We start from the raw sequence: 19,524 nt of genomic DNA, 5'->3' as shown, positions 1-19,524 counted from the left end.
TTTTAAATTCCATATATTTATTGGTTTTGTGCAGAATCAACAATAGAAAACACTGAAAAACAGAGAACAAGCCAGAGCAGACATAGATATAACATCACGACAAGAAGAAATCAGATACTACAACACCCAGCAATAACCATACGCTCCAGGCTGCTTCTACACTGCTGTTACACCTGTTATATCCCTGTGCCTTCTGCTACTTGTTATTCTACCTGGTTTAATAAACCTAAGAACTGGTAAACATTACCTGTCACGATCCGGGTATCTGGACGCCATTACCTGCCGTTTAGGTGTCTTCTGAGACTGGCCCAGCGTTCCAAGTCCGGATCTCATCTGTGTCAACACTCTGCACATCCCTCCTGTCATTCTGAGACACTATCACAACGGCGCCATGTTTGAATCCAACATGGCGTCTCCCGTCTTTCGTGGCCTCCGCCGCCGTTCCTGTGTTATTGCTGCAGGTTCTCAGTATAGTGTATCATGCCTGCCGCGGCCTCTGCTGCCCTCCAAGTGTCTCAGCATATAACAGTCATCTGGCGTCTCCTGTCCTCCGCGGCCGGCGCCGCCATTATCACTATGTTTGCACATTTCATTTCAAACTAGTTTTCCCTCCAGGTTCCAGCATGGGCGCAGCCATGTTGGATTTGATCACATGCTCCAATTCCTCCAATCCACCGTCTCTCTGGAATCTGCATAATTGCCTAGCCAATGCCTGCATAGCAGCAGGTATAAGTATCCTGTGTCTTGGCCAGATAGATGTCAGTGCTTTGAATGTCATACCTTGTTCCAGTATCTCTCTCCTGTGGTTTCTCCAGGTTCCAGTTCCTGTCTCCAGCATCCACAAAGAGACCCGCACCTGCTTTCCATCTTGCGGTGCAGCCTGACTCAACAGTCTTCCATGGCTGTCCAAGTTTCCAGCTATCTTCAATCTGTTTCCAGCAGCCAGCTTTCAACAGATTTCAGCTTATACTAAACACCGGTGCTGATCCAGCGGATCCTATCTTACCAGCAGTATCCACTACCACCGGTAATCATTTATCAGCTATTCAGTTTCTACGCTCCCTAGCATCTCACATCATTCACTCTGTGTTCATCACCTGGCTGGTTCCATCCAGCATCCACTCCGTGACTTTAGTATCTAGCTGATTCCACTCAGCATCCACTCTGTTTCATCACCCGGCTGATTCCACTCAGCATCCACTCCGTGTCTTACCACCTGGCTGGTTCCATCCAGCTGATACAGCAGCATATTCAAGTTACAGATTCACCTGTTACAACTACTGGCATGTTCCTTGGCTATCTCCACTACTACAACCAGGCCTGGTAAGGTGATTCCATCAAAGGACTTTTACATCTGTTCTATACCTACCAGTGCTCTGAGATACCTCCTATGGTTATGTGATCCAGGAACTGTGTTATTTGCCACTGTCTTTGATTTACTTTGAATGCTGCTTGTCATTTCACGGAGTCTGTTAAATAAACTTTTATTTTGAATTTTAAACTGGTTGTCATGGTCACACCTTCGGGTAATCAATCTGCACTTACATGTCATGGGGTCTGATTAAACCTCCCAGGTTTAACTTCATCTCAGCCCCTACAACTGAGGCTTTCTCCCGTCAGCCTGAACCCTCAGTTGTGACATTACCACTAAGGTGGCCAATATCAGGCCATTTTTGCAATCCCAGGAGTCAGGATTAAAAAATAAAAAATCCCGGGATTCCTGAGATTGGTTCCCTTGCGATGACCGACGCCGCTGTACCCCACTCCCCAGCCCTGACATAATGACATAACCTCATCTGACTTGGTGGGAGGGTGGGTCCACCTGCTGATTCCATTCAGCATCCACTCTGTTTCATCACTCGGCTGATTCCACTCAGCATCCACTCCGTGTCTTACCACCTGAATTGCAGGCCGGTGCAGGTGCTGATGTCCGTGCAGCAGGCAGTGAGCGGCTGCCTGCGCAGCGTGATCTCTGACTTCATGTCCTGCTGCGCACTTAGCACAGCCGGGGGCAGGGGGAGGTGAGCAGGGGGAGCGAGGCAGCGGCTGAGCCTCCTGAGGATGCTCAATGCTGCCTGGCATTGAAAACACAAAGGGGCTTCCTAATCCCGAAATCCCCGGGAAGCTCCAATCCCGTGATTGAATACCGGTCAATTTTTGCCCGAGATCCCGCTGATCCCGGGATTGGCCACCACAATAACCACATGTGGCCAAAACACAACCAGCACCAAATAGGCCCTACACACATGCCGATATTCTGAAAGATATGAACGATCTCGTTCATAAATGAACGAGAACTCGTTCATATCTTTCAGTGTGGAGACTCCAGCGATGAACGATGCGCGGCCCCGCGCTCGTTCATCGCTGGTCCCCCGTCGGCTGTGCATGCAGGCCAATATGGACGATCTCGTCCATATTTGCCTGCACTTCAATGCAGCCGGGTGACGGGGGGAGTGAAGAAACTTCACTCCCCCCGTCACTGCCCCCCCGCCGCCGGGTTGCTCGTCGGCCGTATCGGCCGTCGGGCACCTCGGCGGCGCATCGCTGAGTGTGTAGGGCCCCAAACACTGCGCAAACACATCTAACATGACATATACTCTGGCCCAGTGTGTTTTATCCTAAATGGTAATATCCCTGTATAATAAAGGGGTGCATTTAGCATCCTGGCTGTTGCGATGCCGTCAGTCATGTGACCAATGCCAGGAATCATGAAAATAGTTAGGAGACCGGCGCCGGATCACAGACAGCTAACACCCTGTATTGGGGTACAGGTTAGGGCCCAGTGGAGGGGGGTCAGGGTTAGGCTTCAGGGGGATTAGCCCTTGCCGCCACCCCCCCGAGGGTTAGGGTAGGGGACGGGGGGTTAGAAATACTTACCCCCACTGTATCCACGGTATCTTCAGTGTCGGGATGCTGCGGTCGGTCGTGTGATCGCTGGCATCCCAACCGCTGGGATACAGTATGTATTCCATAATAAATATATCTAACATTCCATTGCACTGCACATTGCTAGGCTACTCTGCTAATACTATAACATGCACATTAATCACATTAATAAAAGAGAGAAAGGATTTATCTATGTGGAGGTTTCCTATGTTTTTGGCCTAATGTAACACCAGGATTGGGAAATAATACATTTATTATACTGATAGTCACTGCGCCAGTTTGCAGGATGCTTTGCTGAATTGTATTATTTATATTACAAAAATAAATATTTACTCCCAGCAGGACAGTTACTAATTAATGTCTCCAAAAACTTCTGCACACAACTGGCATGGGAGAAGGTTTCCCTGGAAAACTCCTCCTCTGATATTTCACAATGTGTTAATATCCACACGTTATAAAAGTCGCATGTTGTACGACAATCCCAATATCAGAGGAGGAAAGTCTGCCAGAGGCACTGCCAGCATGGGGAATCTGTGGCTTCCAATTGTTCTGCTACTAGGGCTGAAGATTGACGCAGGTGAGGTTGTTGTACTAAAGGCTACATTTAAGTCATAATTGCCTACCTGACCCTCTCCATGAGGGAGAAAATGCTCTGTTCCTGGACTTTCCTGGTAATGTATGATTGCCATCACCTGTGGTGAAACACCTTTCTTATCAATTAACTAGCTCACCACAGGTGATGGCAATCATACATTACCAGGAAAGTCCAGGAACAGAGCATTTTCTCCCTCATGGAGAGGGTCAGGTAGGCAAGTATGATTTAAGTTGTCTTTGTACCACTACAAGAAAATTTTATAAAACAGTTGTCTTTCAATTAGGTGGAGCTATAAACAGTACCCAGACATTATTAAACTATTAGTTTAAAACTAATATACACCATTGGTTTATATTTAATATACACAATTCATACCTCCCACTATGACCCATTCCAGAAGGGACAACATGCTCTCTACCTGGACTTCCTTCTTAATTTATGATTGCAATCACCTGTTTGAAATACCTTTCTTATCAATTAAATAGTTCAACACAGGTGATGCCAATCATATATTAAGAGAGAAGTCCAGGTAGAGAGCATTTTGTCCCTCCTGGAATGAGACATGTTGGGCGGGGGGGGGGGGGTTATGCACAATGTAATATACACCCTCCCCCATAGTCTACTAGGGCCCCCCTGTCTTAAGTGCCCTGGCACCCCCAATGCTTAATCCAGCCCTGAGTAAGTGGGTATGTGTGGCAGCGAGGGGTAAATGGGTATGTGTGACAATGAGTAGGAATGTATTACAGTGATTGGGTATGTATGAGTTACCTGGAAGCCCCCATCCTCTTGGCAAGTGGCTCAAATTCTAACAATAGCAATGGTATATAAAATGATCACTAGAATTGCCGCCACATCATGCAGTTTAAGGGCCAGAGCAGAGCTGATGTACATGCCCAGTGGTAGCGGCTTCTTCTACCAAGTTTAATGTGTGTGTGAGTCCTCAATCCTCAATCAGTGTACTGGACCAAAGAGTATCTAACAGGAAAAAGAGAAGGAGCCTTACCAGATGGTGGGAGAATGTGTGCTTAATTAGTTCAGTACTGGTTCTATTGTTTGCGTATTTATCATTGTATGTTTAACCTTTTCATGACCACTTATTTATATTATTTAAATGTTTGATACAGCCTATACGATAGACCATCTATAGTGTTAAATGTTAATACTGCATTCCATACAGCATACCTCCCAACATGACCCTCTCCAGGAGGGACACAATGCTCTGCTCCTGGACTTTTCTCTTAATTTATGATAACCATCACCTGTGCTGAAACACCTTTCTTATCCATTAACTAGTGATGAGCACCGGAAATTTTTCGGGTTTTGTGTTTTGGTTTTGGGTTCGGTTCCGCGGCCGTGTTTTGGGTTCGAACGCGTTTTGGCAAAACCTCACTGAATTTTTTTTGTCGGATTCGGGTGTGTTTTGGATTCGGGTGTTTTTTTTCAAAAAACCCTAAAAAACAGCTTAAATCATAGAATTTGGGGGTAATTTTGATTCCATAGTATTATTAACCTCAATAACCATAATTTCCACTCATTTTCAGTCTTTTCTGAACACCTCACAATATTATTTTTAGTCCTAAAATTTGCACCAAGGTCGCTGGATGACTAAGCTCAGCGACCCAAGTGGCCGACACAAACACCTGGCCCATCTAGGAGTGGCACTGCAGTGTCACGCAGGATGGCCCTTCCAAAAAACACCCCCCAAACAGCACATGACGCAAAGAAAAAAAGAGGCGCAATGAGGTAGCTGTGTGACTAAGATAAGCGACCCAAGTGGCCGACACAAACAACTGGCCCATCTAGGAGTGGCACTGCAGTGTCACGCAGGATGGCCCTTCCAAAAAACCCTCCCCAAACAGCACATGGCGCAAAGAAAAAAAGAGGCGCAATGAGGTAGCTGTGTGAGTAAGATAAGCGACCCTAGTGGCCGACACAAACACCGGGCCCATCTAGGAGTGGCACTGCAGTGTCACGCAGGATGGCCCTTCCAAAAAACACCCCCCAAACAGCACATGACGCAAAGAAAAAAAGAGGCGCAATGAGGTAGCTGTGTGACTAAGATAAGCGACCCAAGTGGCCGACACAAACAACTGGCCCATCTAGGAGTGGCACTGCAGTGTCACGCAGGATGGCCCTTCCAAAAAACACCCCCCAAACAGCACATGACGCAAAGAAAAAAAGAGGCGCAATGAGGTAGCTGTGTGACTAAGATAAGCGACCCAAGTGGCCGACACAAACACCTGGCCCATCTAGGAGTGGCACTGCAGTGTCACGCAGGATGGCCCTTCCAAAAAACACTCCCCAAACAGCACATGTCGCAAAGAAGAAAAAAAAGAGGCGCAATGAGGTAGCTGTGTGAGTAAGCTAAGCGACCCTAGTGGCCGACACAAACACCTGGCCCATCTAGGAGTGGCACTGCAGTGTCACGCAGGCTGGCCCTTCAAAAAACGACTCCCCAAACAGCACATGACGCAAAGAAGAAAAAAAAGAGGCGCAATGAGGTAGCTGTGTGAGTAAGCTAAGCGACCCTAGTGGCCGACACTAACACCTGGCCCATCTAGGAGTGGCACTGCAGTGTCACGCAAGCTGGCCCTTCCAAAAACTACTCCCCAAACAGCACATGACGCAAAGAAAAATGAAAGAAAAAAGAGGTGCAAGATGGAATTGTCCTTGGGCCCTCCCACCCACCCTTATGTTGTATAAACAGGACATGCACACTTTAACCAACCCATCATTTCAGTGACAGGGTCTGCCACACGACTGTGACTGAAATGACGGGTTGGTTTGGACCCCCACCAAAAAAGAAGCAATTAATCTCTCCTTGCACAAACTGGCTCTACAGAGGCAAGATGTCCACCTCATCATCATCCTCCGATATATCACCGTGTACATCCCCCTCCTCACAGATTATCAATTCGTCCCCACTGGAATCCACCATCTCAGCTCCCTGTGTACTTTGTGGAGGCAATTGCTGCTGGTGAATGTCTCCACGGAGGAATTGATTATAATTCATTTTAATGAACATCATCCTCTCCACATTTTCTGGATGTAACCTCGTACGCCGATTGCTGACAAGGTGAGCGGCGGCACTAAACACTCTTTCGGAGTACACACTTGTGGGAGGGCAACTTAGGTAGAATAAAGCCAGTTTGTGCAAGGGCCTCCAAATTGCCTCTTTTTCCTGCCAGTATAAGTACGGACTGTCTGACGTGCCTACTTGGATGCGGTCACTCATATAATCCTCCACCATTCTTTCAATGGGGAGAGAATCATATGCAGTGACAGTAGACGACATGTCCGTAATCGTTGTCAGGTCCTTCAGTCCGGACCAGATGTCAGCATCAGCAGTCGCTCCAGACTGCCCTGCATCACCGCCAGCGGGTGGGCTCGGAATTCTGAGCCTTTTCCTCGCACCCCCAGTTGCGGGAGAATGTGAAGGAGGAGATGTTGACAGGTCGCGTTCCGCTTGACTTGACAATTTTCTCACCAGCAGTTCTTTGAACCCCTGCAGACTTGTGTCTGCCGGAAAGAGAGATCCAAGGTAGGTTTTAAATCTAGGATCGAGCACGGTGGTCAAAATGTAGTGCTCTGATTTCAACAGATTGACCACCCGTGAATCCTTGTTAAACGAATTAAGGGCTCCATCCACAAGTCCCACATGCCTAGCGGAATCGCTCTGTGTTAGCTCCTCCTTCAATGTCTCCAGCTTCTTCTGCAAAAGCCTGATGAGGGGAATGACCTGACTCAGGCTGGCAGTGTCTGAACTGACTTCACGTGTGGCAAGTTCAAAAGGTTGCAGAACCTTGCACAACGTTGAAATCATTCTCCACTGCGCTTGAGACAGGTGCATTCCACCTCCTATATCGTGCTCAGTTGTATAGGCTTGAATGGCCTTTTGCTGCTCCTCCAACCTCTGAAGCATATAGAGGGTTGAATTCCACCTCGTTGCCACTTCTTGCTTCAGATGATGGCAGGGCAGGTTCAGGCGTTTTTGGTGGTGCTCCAGTCTTCTGTACGTGGTGCCTGTACGCCGAAAGTGTGCCGCAATTCTTCTGGCCACCGACAGCATCTCTTGCACGCCCCTGTCATTTTTTAAATAATTCTGCACCACCAAATTCAAGGTATGTGCAAAACATGGGACGTACTGGAATTTGCCCAGATTTAATGCACACACAATATTGCTGGCGTTGTCCGATGCTACAAATCCACAGGAGAGTCCAATTGGGGTAAGCCATTCTGCGATGATCTTCCTCAGTTGCCGTAAGAGGTTTTCAGCTGTGTGCGTATTCTGGAAAGCGGTGATACAAAGCGTAGCCTGCCTAGGAAAGAGTTGGCGTTTGCGAGATGCTGCTACTGGTCCCGCCGCTGCTGTTCTTGCGGCGGGAGTCCATACATCTACCCAGTGGGCTGTCACAGTCATATAGTCCTGAGTCTGCCCTGCTCCACTTGTCCACATGTCCGTGGTTAAGTGGACATTGGGTACAACTGCATTTTTTAGGACACTGGTGAGTCTTTTTCTGAGGTCTGTGTACATTTTCGGTATCGCCTGCCTAGAGAAATGGAACCTAGATGGTATTTGGTACCGGGGACACAGTACCTCCAACAAGTCTATAGTTGGCTCTGCAGTAATGATGGATACCGGAACCACGTTTCTCACCGCCCAGGATGCCAAGGCCTCAGTTATCCGCTTTGCAGCAGGATGACTGCTGTGATATTTCATCTTCCTCGCAAAGGACTGTTGGACAGTCAACTGCTTGGTGGAAGTAGTAAAAGTGGTCTTACGACTTCCCCTCTGGGATGACCATCGACTCCCAGCAGCAACAACAGCAGCGCCAGCAGCAGTAGGCGTTACACGCAAGGATGCATCGGAGGAATCCCAGGCAGGAGAGGACTCGTCAGAATTGCCAGTGACATGGCCTGCAGGACTATTGGCATTCCTGGGGAAGGAGGAAATTGACACTGAGGGAGTTGGTGGGGTGGTTTGCGTGAGCTTGGTCACAAGAGGAAGGGATTTACTGGTCAGTGGACTGCTTCCGCTGTCGCCCAAAGTTTTTGAACTTGTCACTGACTTATGATGAATGCACTGCAGGTGACGTATAAGGGAGGATGTTCCGAGGTGGTTAACATCCTTACCCCTACTTATTACAGCTTGACAAAGGCAACACACGGCTTGACAAATGTTGTCCGCATTTCTGTTGAAATACTTCCACACTGAAGAGCTGATTTTTTTGGTATTTTCACCAGGCATGTCAATGGCCATATTCCTCCCACGGACAACAGGTGTCTCCCCGGGTGCCTGACTTAAACAAACCACCTCACCATCAGAATCCTCCTGGTCAATTTCCTCCCCAGCGCCAGCAACACCCATATCCTCCTCATCCTGGTGTACTTCAACACTGACATCTTCAATCTGACTATCAGGAACTGGACTGTGGGTGCTCCTTCCAGCACTTGCAGGGGGCGTGCAAATGGTGGAAGGCGCATGCTCTTCACGTCCAGTGCTGGGAAGGTCAGGCATCGCAAACGACACAATTGGACTCTCCTTGTGGATTTGTGATTTCGAAGAACGCACAGTTCTTTGCTGTGCTTTTGCCAGCTTAAGTCTTTTCATTTTTCTAGCGAGAGGCTGAGTGCTTCCATCCTCATGTGAAGCTGAACCACTAGCCATGAACATAGGCCAGGGCCTCAGCCGTTCCTTGCCACTCCGTGTGGTAAATGGCATATTGGCAAGTTTACGCTTCTCCTCCGACGATTTTATTTTAGATTTTTGAGTCCTTTTTTTACTGATATTTGGTGTTTTGGATTTTACATGCTCTGTACTATGACATTGGGCATCGGCCTTGGCAGACGACGTTGATGGCATTTCATCGTCTCGGCCATGACTAGTGGCAGCAGCTTCAGCACGAGGTGGAAGTGGATCTTGATCTTTCCCTATTTTTGGAACCTCAACATTTTTGTTCTCCATATTTTAATAGGCACAACTAAAAGGCACCTCAGGTAAACAATGAAGATGGATGGATACTAGTATACTTATGGATGACGAGTGACTGCCGACACAGAGGTAGCTACAGCCGTGGACTACCGTACTGCGTCTGCTAGTATAGACTGGATGATAATGATATAAAAAATATATATATATCACTACTGCAGGACAGGTATATATTATATAATGACGGACCTGCTGGACACTGTCAGCACTGCAGACTCCTAAACTACTAGTATGAAGAAGATAGAAAAAAAAAACCCAGCACAGGTAGGTATACAATTATGGACGAGCGACTGCCGACACAGAGGTAGCTACAGCCGTGGACTACCGTACTGCGTCTGCTAGTATAGACTGGATGATAATGATATAAAAAATATATATATATCACTACTGCAGGTATATATTATAATATAATGAATGACGGACCTGCTGGACACTGTCAGCAGAATGCGTTTATAGAATTTAAAAAAAAAAAACACACGAGTGTTTAACTTTTTCAGGCAGACAATATACTGGTGGTCACTGGTCAGTCACACTGGCAGCAAAAGTGTGCACTGTTAAATATGTACTCCTGCTATAACTGCTCCCCAGTCTCCCCCACAATTAAGCTGTGTGAGCAGTGAGCACTCAGCACAGTCAGATATACATAGATGATATTATCATGCAGCACACTGAGGCTGAGCACAGATATGGTATGTGACTGTGTATCTTTTTTTTCAGGCAGAGAACGGATTATATTAAATAATAAATAAAACTGGTGGTCACTAGTATAACTATCAGCAAAACTCTGCACTCTCTGAGTACTCCTAATGCTCCAGTAAATCAAGTGTCTCACTCTTTATCTAAACGGAGAGGACGCCAGCCACGTCCTCTCCCTATCAATCTCAATGCACGTGTGAAAATGGCGGCGACGCACGGCTCCTTATATAGAATCCGAGTCTCGCGATAGAATCCGAGCCTTGCGAGAATCCGACAGCGGGATGATGACGTTCGGGCGCGCTCGGGTTAGCCGAGCAAGGCGGGAAGATCCGAGTCTGCCTCGGACCCGTGTAAAAAGGCCGAAGTTCGGGGGGGTTCGGTTTCCGAGAAACCGAACCCGCTCATCACTACCATTAACCTGTTCAAAACAGGTGATGGCAATCATATATTAGGAAAAAAGTCCAGAAGCAGAGCATAGTGTCCCTCCTGGAGAGGGTCATGTTGGGAGGTATGCATACAGTATCCAGTGTATAAAAAGATCAATGTTTACATTAATATTCAGGGTCATTACTAGGTTCTTCTACTGCTCCCCATGACTCCTGCACTTGCTCCAATGTTCTACAGAGTGGGAGATTATGGATTGCACATGTAAACCCCTCTATAGAAACCATGCATTTACCACTGCACCTCAGTAAGAAAAACTAAAAAGAATTCCCTAGTAAGTAGCACAGATTTAAAGCAAAATATATCTCAATAGGAAATCCACCCACACATTTGCCATTATCAAATATCAAGGCTGAATAATATACATGAAAGTGTCCCCTTTAAATACACACCAAATTCCGGGGCAGACCCGGGTTCAGTGTAAATGCATTCCTGGATTTTTGGTGTAGTGTGAATAGGGTCTCAGACTAAGACCCAGGAAATTCCTTCGTTGATAGACCTGGGTCGTACCTGTGTATTTCCTGGATCTTATGTCTGAAAGGGTTACTAATAGAGATGAGCGGGTTCGGTTCTCCGAGAACCGAACCCCCCCGAACTCCACGTATTTTACACGGGTCCGAGCCAGGCTCGGTTGTTCCCGCCTGACTCGGAAAACCCGAACGAGGCAAAATGTCATCATCCTGCTGTCGGATTCTCGTGAGATTCGGATTCCATATAAAGTGCCGCGCGTCACCGCCATTTTCACTTGTGCATTGTAGAGGGTACAGAGAGGACGTGGCTACTATGGTGGCCAATCCCGGGATCGGGATAGGCGGGATCCCGAGATTTAGGCCCAAAAATGGCCTGGATTCAATCCTGGGATTGGAGACTCCAATCCCGGGGATTGAGGGATCAGCGTTGAGCGTCCACAGGACGCTCAAATGCTGCCCGGCTTCCTGCTTACGGGTCCCCAGCGCAGCGTGAGAGGTCATGCTGCACTGTCAGCTGCTGGTGGGAGACTCCAGCAGTGTTCACAGGATGTTCCCCTCCCGCTCGCACCCGGTTAATGGTGAGTTATATGTACGGGGCGGGCGGGGCGGGGTGGGGCAAGAGGGCGGCCACCTAGGTAAAAGCCAATCCCGGGATTGGTTTCCCTAGTGGCTACGTTCTCTCAGTAGCAAATCTCAGTATCAATGCTTATTGCTGCTCATTAATACTAGTACAGTGTCTCTCTTGTGCTGCATTTTGCTGCTGTAGGGTGCTGTGGTAGTAGTGTCCTGTGACTGCATCGGTCATCATTATTCCAGTCACAGTGGTATCTGGGGGGTGACAATTCCAGAGTGCTTTTGTGCTAGAGATGAGCGGGTTCGGTTCGTCGAGATCCGAACCCCCCTGAACTTCACCTATTTTACACGGGCAGCCTCGGATCTTCCCGCCTTGCTCGGTTAACCCGAACGCGGACGAACGTCATCATCCCGCTGTCGGATTCTAGCGAGATTCGTATTCTATATAAAGAGTTGCGCGCCGCCGCCATTTTCACTTGTGCATTGGAGATAGAACGGAGAGGACGTGACTACGTTCGCTGCCTGAAAAGCTCCATATCTGTGCTCAGTGTGCTGCTAATATATATGCTTATTGTGCTGCAAATATCTGTGCTCAGTGTGCTGCATTTTGGTGACCAACAGTATATAGTTGTACAGTACAGTAGGCCATTGCTGTATCTTGCAACTCAGTGTCACTGCAAGTATCCATTCCATATCTGTGCTGCATTTTTGTGAGCAGTATATATAGTAGTACAGTGCAGCATTTTGGTGACCACCAGTATATAGTTGTACAGTACAGTAGGCCATTGCTGTATCTTGCAGCTCTGTGTCACTACAAGTACCCATTCCATATCTGTGCTGCATTTTTGTGAGCAGTATATGTAGTAGTACAGTGCAGCATTTTGGTGACCAATAGTATATAGTTTTACAGTATAGTAGGCCATTGCTATATCTCAGAGGCATAACTAGGGTTTTTGTAGCCCAGGGCAAGATGGAAAATGGCGCCCCCCCCTCCCCTCCCCCCCAAAAAACACAAAAAGAAGCATGTGCGCGCGGCGAAGGCCCCACAGTGACGTATACATTGCCCCACAGTGCCGGATACATTGCCCCACAGTGCCAGATACATGCCCCACTCAGTGCCAGTTACATTGCCCCACAGTGCCAGTTACATTGCCCCACAGTGCCAGGCCCCATTTGGTGCCAGTTACATGCCCCATTTGGTGCCAGTTACATGCCCAACAGTGTCAGTTACATGCCCCACAGTGCCAGATACATGCCCCACAGTGCCAGGCCCCACTCAGTGCCAGTTACATGCCCCATTTGGTGCCAGTTACATGCCCCACAGTGCCAGATACATTGCCCCACAGTGCCAGATACATGCCCCAGAGTGCCAGTTACATTGCCCCACAGTGCCAGTTAGATTGCCCCACAGTGCCACATACATTGCCCCACAGTGCCAGATACATTGCCCCACAGTGCCAGATACATTGCCCCACAGTGCCAGATACATGCCCCACAGTGCCAGATACATGCCCCACTCAGTGCCAGATACATGCCCCACAGTGCCAGTTACATTGCCCCACAGTGCCGGATACAATGCCCCACAGTGCTGGATACATGCCCCACAGTGCCAGTTACATGCCCCACAGTGCCAGATACATTGCCACACAGTGCCAGTTACATGCCCCACAGTGTCAGGCCCCACTCAGTGGCAGTTACATGCACCATTTGGTGCCAGTTACATGCCCCACAGTGCCAGATACATTGCCCCACAGTGCCAGTTACATGCCCCACAGTGCCAGATACATGCCCCACAGTGCCAGTTACATGCCCCACAGTGCCAGATACATGCCCCATTTGGTGCCAGTTACATGCCCCACAGTGCCAGGCCCCACTCAGTGCCAGTTACATGCCCCATTTGGTGCCAGTTACATGCCCCACAGTGCCAGATACATTGCCCCACAGTGCCAGATACATGCCCCACAGTGCCAGATACATGCCCCACGGGGCCAGTTACATGCCCCATTTGGTGTCAGTTACATGCCCCACAGTGCCAGATACATAGCCCGACAGTGCCAGTTACATGCCCCACAGTGCTAGTTACATTGCCCCACAGTGCCAGATACATGCCCCACAGTGCCAGGCCCCACTTGGTGCCAGATACATGCCCCGCCGCTTGTTGCTATGTGAGGGGAAGAGAGCGCAGCGCAGCACCTCTCCTTCCCCTCGCCGCTCCAGGTCTCCGGCGGCTGTCTGGCGCCGGTTCGCTAGCCAATCAGAGCTCGCGGACCGGCAGCCAATCAGGAGCCGGTCCGCATGCTCTGATTGGCTAACGCCGGAGACCGGACACAGCAGCGTGCTGGCAGCGCTGCTAGTGCTGGCAGCGGCGGTGAGGGGAGGGAGTGACGCTGCGCTCTCCTCCCCTCACATTTAGGGTTGACGGGGGCGAGTGGGGCATGATGCCCTGGACGCCGGCGGCGCCCCCCTCTCCTGGGCTTGCCAAGGCGCCCAGGGCATGTGCCCCACTCGCCCTACCCTAGATACGCCTCTGCTGTATCTTGCAGCTCCGTGTCACTGCAAGTATCCATTCTATATCTGTGCTGCATTTTTGTGAGCAGTATATATAGTAGTACAGTGCAGCATTTTGGTGACCAACAGCATATAGTTATACAGTACAGTAGGCCATTGCTGTATCTTGCAGCTCCGTGTCAATGCAAGTATCCATTCCATATCTGTGCTGCATTTTTGTGAGCAGTATATATAGTAGTACAGTGCAGCATTTTGGTGACCAACAGTATATAGTTGTACAGTACAGTAGGCCTTTGCTGTATCTTGCAGCTCTGTGTCACTGCAAGTATTCATATTGATGGTGTAAAGGCTTTCTTAGCTTAGCAAATATATTGATTCAAGCTTTTTCACTTTAACTAAGATATTTACTGCTGCTCACAAAAATAGGTTCGTGTTTCCTTAAAAGCTTCACAGATATTTCATAAGCAACATTGTATTCAAAGCATGAATTGTTCATTGTTATAACGCCAGATGTATCCAAGGCCAGTCAAGCATATCGCCAAAAGTTCTGAACATCGAGGAGGATTTTGACCTGTCCTGACCTCCAGAAAGGATGTTCCGGGAAAAACTGATAATCGCAAAGCAATAAATATATTTTAATTGCAAATTATAATCTTGTTTGACAAATGATGTGTTTCAGTTTTCAAGACATACATGGTGTATTCTGATTGGCTAAATGTATTGGCACACATGAATCCTTTGTTCTTTTGCTATAAAATAAAGCTTATATGGCCCCTAAGACAGATCAACTATGAACTGCTTAGGTTACACAATGTTCCTGTGTCACCTTTTCATTCACTGATCTCCAACCGGTTGCAAAAGGAAAACAGAATTCTGACTGATGACTGAAGAGAGTTTATAATCAGACCTGAATAGGTTAACATACCCTATCATTTTGGGATCTCGTCCGGCATATTCCAGCATCTCCTCCACTGGCAATAAATCCTCTGATCTTTCAGGAACCGCTGATAACAAAAAACCGGTAAGTGAGATTTATTGTGTAGATTTCTACCTGCTCACTTGAATCAGCGCTTCTTGTGTAAATCAAGGGGAAGTCCAGTCGGGAAGGTCAGAGAATATCTTAAAGAGCCCAGCGTCAGTCAGAAGAAATTTTTTTAAGGTACCATACATGTATGTTATATTGTTGAAGTATGTTATATTGTTGAATTGTGTTATATTGTTGAATTGTGGGTAAATAATTTCAGATAAATTGTCACAAGTGCACAGGGGGAATTAATCAAGTATGCAGAAAACTTTTAAATTGTGCAAGTACTAATGCATGTTTATTAAGAAAATAGAGCCGTTTTATAAAGGTGGCGCATGGCCAAGATATGTTCTAATGCTGATAACCAGTTTGAATTGTTAAATAACCAAAGAGGTATATGCAAATCTTGTACCTGTGTTGTTGTGTTAAGAAAATACAAAGGGTCTGTAGCACCAAGATTGCTGGCAATTACAAGCACTGCAGTCTCATTTGGTTATGTGGAAAATGATGATGAATTTTATTGTACAATGGGTTGTCATTTGAAAAGAGAATTGTTGGAACATTACATTGAAAATGATTGATCTAACATCATAACCTATTGGCCTAGGAACCACATAATCCCAGGTTTAAGACCCATGTGCCCGTGCAGCCTCAAACAGCTGCCGTGCACACAGATAACAGATAAAGCATTTGTCATCCTTGTTTTTGTATCCTTGCACTGTTATATGTACTCTGTTGATATGCTTTTGGAAAGGTGGGGGGAGTTGGCTGTCTGCGAAAACACTGAAACCAGAGCCAGTAACTAGAGTCTCCTACACACACTGATAGGTATTTCTCACATCCAAGCAGTCCCCGGTGTTAGCTGTTACTTTCTGAAGAGAAACAAGCATTAAACTAAATGGTAGACCCGATAGCAAGGAGTTTACCGAGAACAACAGGGATACTGATACAAGCAGGAGTCCATATAGGCAGGGGGATAGACCCTTGGAGTAACTTAACAATAATATTAGGGACGCATCTCAGTGATCCAAAAGAAATAATCTATTATGCAGGTCTCACTTGGGGAGCAGTACTAACAGATCTTCCACAAAAGCAGGGAGGAAGGGGCAACACTACAACCTCAGTCATTTGTCCACAGACGGATTTAAGAAGCTCTTTAGGTACAAGGATAGAAGAGATTCTTCAGAGTCAGCGTCTCACAAGGAGATTTTAATTAAGGAGTTACTAAAATACCACATCAGGATGGGTTCAAACCCGTGGATATTGTTAATAACAAGGAGGGAAGAAAAGCTTTAAAAGGAGATTTTAAGTCCCTCATAAGGAGTTACTAAAATACCACATCAGGAGGGGTTCCGCGCACGTTCACCCAGGCATGGGAGCGCGGTCTGTAAAGATGTCAGGGCCCGACAAACCCGTGGATATTGTTAATGACAGGGAGGGCAGTAAATCTCTGAAAGGAATAAGTAAAATTTTCAAAAGAGCAGGCTTCCAGTCAGAAGGGACACTTGACCTAGAGAAATGGGAAAAATTTGCCTCCTGTAACAAAAGTTGGATAATTAAGCATAATAGTAGAGATCAAGCATCCATCTGGATCACTGTAGCAAAAGAATTAGGAGCAGAGAATAGAAGAAGAGATGAGGAAAATGATTTCCCCATTGTACCAGAGTACTCAATAGCACCACAACCAGCGTTAAACTCACTGCCTGTAATTGCAGCAACAGCACCTGCACACTATACCCCACCCCTATACCCAGAATCATGCACACCAAGGTACCCATAGTATGAACAGAATGAAATCATCTGCAAGCTCACTAACAGTAAAATTGAAAAAAAGATGAGCCAGGAAAAGAGTGACGAATAATCAGCCCTATCTTAGAAGGATCTGTGGTTGAAAATCCGAATGATTTACCTGAGCTATGTGTACAGAGTATGCCCCAGTGTCCTGATACTTTATCACAAGAAACCCCAACAAGACCAACCAAAGAAACTAGCCACCTAATGCTTCCCTCATGCTTAAACGAGTGGTAGACACCTGGAATCAAGCTGAGTCCAGTAAACAATTGTCCACAATCAGGAACTATAGGCGAAAGGGTGCAAATCAGGTGAAGAGGAGAAACAAGGGATCAAGACACAGCCCCTACAGCTTTTCATGCCCAGGTGCATAATGTACAGAATAAACTGACATGTTTTCCAGAAAGATTGTGTCCGGTATGTCAGTTTTGCGTTCCAGAAGGATATGAACATTGCCCAAATTGTGAAAACTGGATTTCACACCATGAACCACCATGCCAAGATATCTATGCGACTAGAAATACTGAAAGACGGTCATCATTGCCTATTTCTCTGTATCCAGCACAAGTACAGAGAATACGCAACCCAGATAATGCAGCCAGGACGAACGAACCATACATCGTACAGCAGGGGCGTGCGGTGAGCTAAATAGCTCAGGAGGCACTGGCTAGAACCAGAGCCAGATTTATATGCATTTTTTGAGCCAAAGGGTACATCTGGGCATTATACACAGGTGCAGCAGTATAAACTCCTGGAAATGTGGTGAGTTTTGATCAGAGATGTGCGGAAACTTTAGCCAGGTGAGGCACTGCCTCGCCTGCCATAGACTTTTTACTCAAGAGTTTTGGCTATAAAAAGTATTAGAATAATGCAAAGATGATATTTCTAACATATTCTTTGTATTGTTCATATACTTTATACAGTCAAAACTCTAGCACAAACGTTGGTATGACAGGAAAGGCTCTGCCTCACCTGCCTCACCCCACCGCACGTCACTGTCGTACAGAGCCAACACCACAAACCATGGTATGGCAATGACCTCGCAAATATAGTTGCAGAGTCCCCAGATCCTAGGAAAAAAAAAAAAAAAAACCCAATAGCAGTTTATGCCTATATGGAAAGAATTCAAACCATATGGACACCGGCATGGGTCGACTACCACCAGTTGTGTGAGGCTATACTAGGACCAGCAACTGCCCAAACAGTAAGCACCATGTTAAAAGCAGATGCAGTAGATGATTGCCCAGCCATAACGGACGTTCCGACAGAGAAAAATAGAACAACGTTTGAAAGTGGAAAGATGTACATGAGAAGACTTAAGAGATGGTGTCATGCACAGACACTCAGGGCACCAGCAGCCCCAGATTTGAAACAGGAAAAGACTGAGTCCATCAGAACTTACTATGATAAAGTCACTATACGACACACAAGATGATAGAATATGAAGGTGTGCAACTCCTGTGTCGGCAACAGTGTACTCAGTCACCACTGGCAGTTCGATAAAAGTGACTTTACCCACAGGAGACCCAAGGGTTTCAAGAGCTGTTTTTATGCACAACCAGATTCCTCTACGTTTACTTACAGATCAAGCCATTGCAACGACTGGATTGGGAGGTTAAGCCCTACCCCTGCAAGAAAGCAAAGATGTAACCTGAAATACAAGCTGCTATACAAGACTATCTCTCACTGGAAAAGTAAGACAAAGAGGAACAACAACTCCCAGCATAAACATCATTATGTTAAACACCAGCCTGGGTGGACTTGGACTAAGAAAATGACATGCCAGCAGCAGTGAGAACGAATATGCAAGTGAAGAAAGGACAAAGTATGAAGAATAATGAATGAATCATAAAGAGAGGTGATTGGAAAAAGAAAAGTTGAGAAACAATATGAAGGCCGCATGAAAGTTTGGAGACTAAAGGAAGTCTGCTTTAAGAAGGACAAAGAAAGACATCTGACAAGTGGTCAGTACTACCTGGCAATATTACAGAGATAATGCCATGATTTAAAGCAACAGAAGCTCCGGGGTTTAAAGCAAATACTAAGGAACAAGACAGAAAAAGTTCCAGAAAACAAATGAATGATGCTTCTTCTGCCAATATGAAGTACAAGCTTCTTTAGGTACTCCCCAGTGAACATAATGTCTCCAGAGGAAACAGCAGAAGGTATGATTACAGTCACCTTGCCCACTGGAGAAATACGTCTGTGCCTAATGAATACTGGAGCCAGCACACGCAGAAGACAGCAGAGGGAGATACCACAAGAACTGATGATATCAGAAATTCTTAAAAGGACAGGAGATGAAAGAAATACGGTCACCAATACCAGCCCAATTCTTGACCTTGGAGTACATGTCCAGTGACTTTGCTGAAGCACAATGTACTAAAGCTTATCCAAGGAGAATACAGTACACACCAGCAGAAGTTTAACTTTCCAGCAACTTATCAAAGGAAAGAAAAAAAAGCCATTTAGAAGCAAGTTAAAACAGAAGTTCAGTATTGGCTCATTCCAGCAGTACCAGTTGTAGAAGAAAGGAAGCAATACTACT

At 46.7% G+C, this 19,524-nt stretch overlaps 1 protein-coding gene across 4 annotated transcripts in view; it reads left to right on the top strand.

The window, feature by feature from the left end:
• Positions 1-3,338: 3,338 nt before the first annotated feature.
• The window catches only part of LOC134958384 (IgGFc-binding protein-like), a 54,030-nt gene continuing 37,844 nt past the window's right edge, over positions 3,339-19,524 (top strand). For 3 of the 4 annotated variants that reach the window (XM_063940941.1, XM_063940942.1, XM_063940940.1), the window contains exon 1: positions 3,339-3,463. In XM_063940941.1, coding sequence (XP_063797011.1) covers positions 3,352-3,463 — 112 coding nt within the window. In that variant the 5' untranslated portion in view covers positions 3,339-3,351. The remainder of the gene's footprint in view (positions 3,464-19,524) is intronic. The other variant, XR_010186983.1, reaches the window with a different exon arrangement.

This window comes from Pseudophryne corroboree, chromosome 9 (genome assembly GCF_028390025.1).
Source record: "Pseudophryne corroboree isolate aPseCor3 chromosome 9, aPseCor3.hap2, whole genome shotgun sequence".
Taxonomy (NCBI): Eukaryota; Metazoa; Chordata; class Amphibia; order Anura; family Myobatrachidae; genus Pseudophryne; species Pseudophryne corroboree.
Note: the sequence above shows the minus strand (reverse complement) of the source record. Positions and strands in the feature narration are given on the sequence as shown.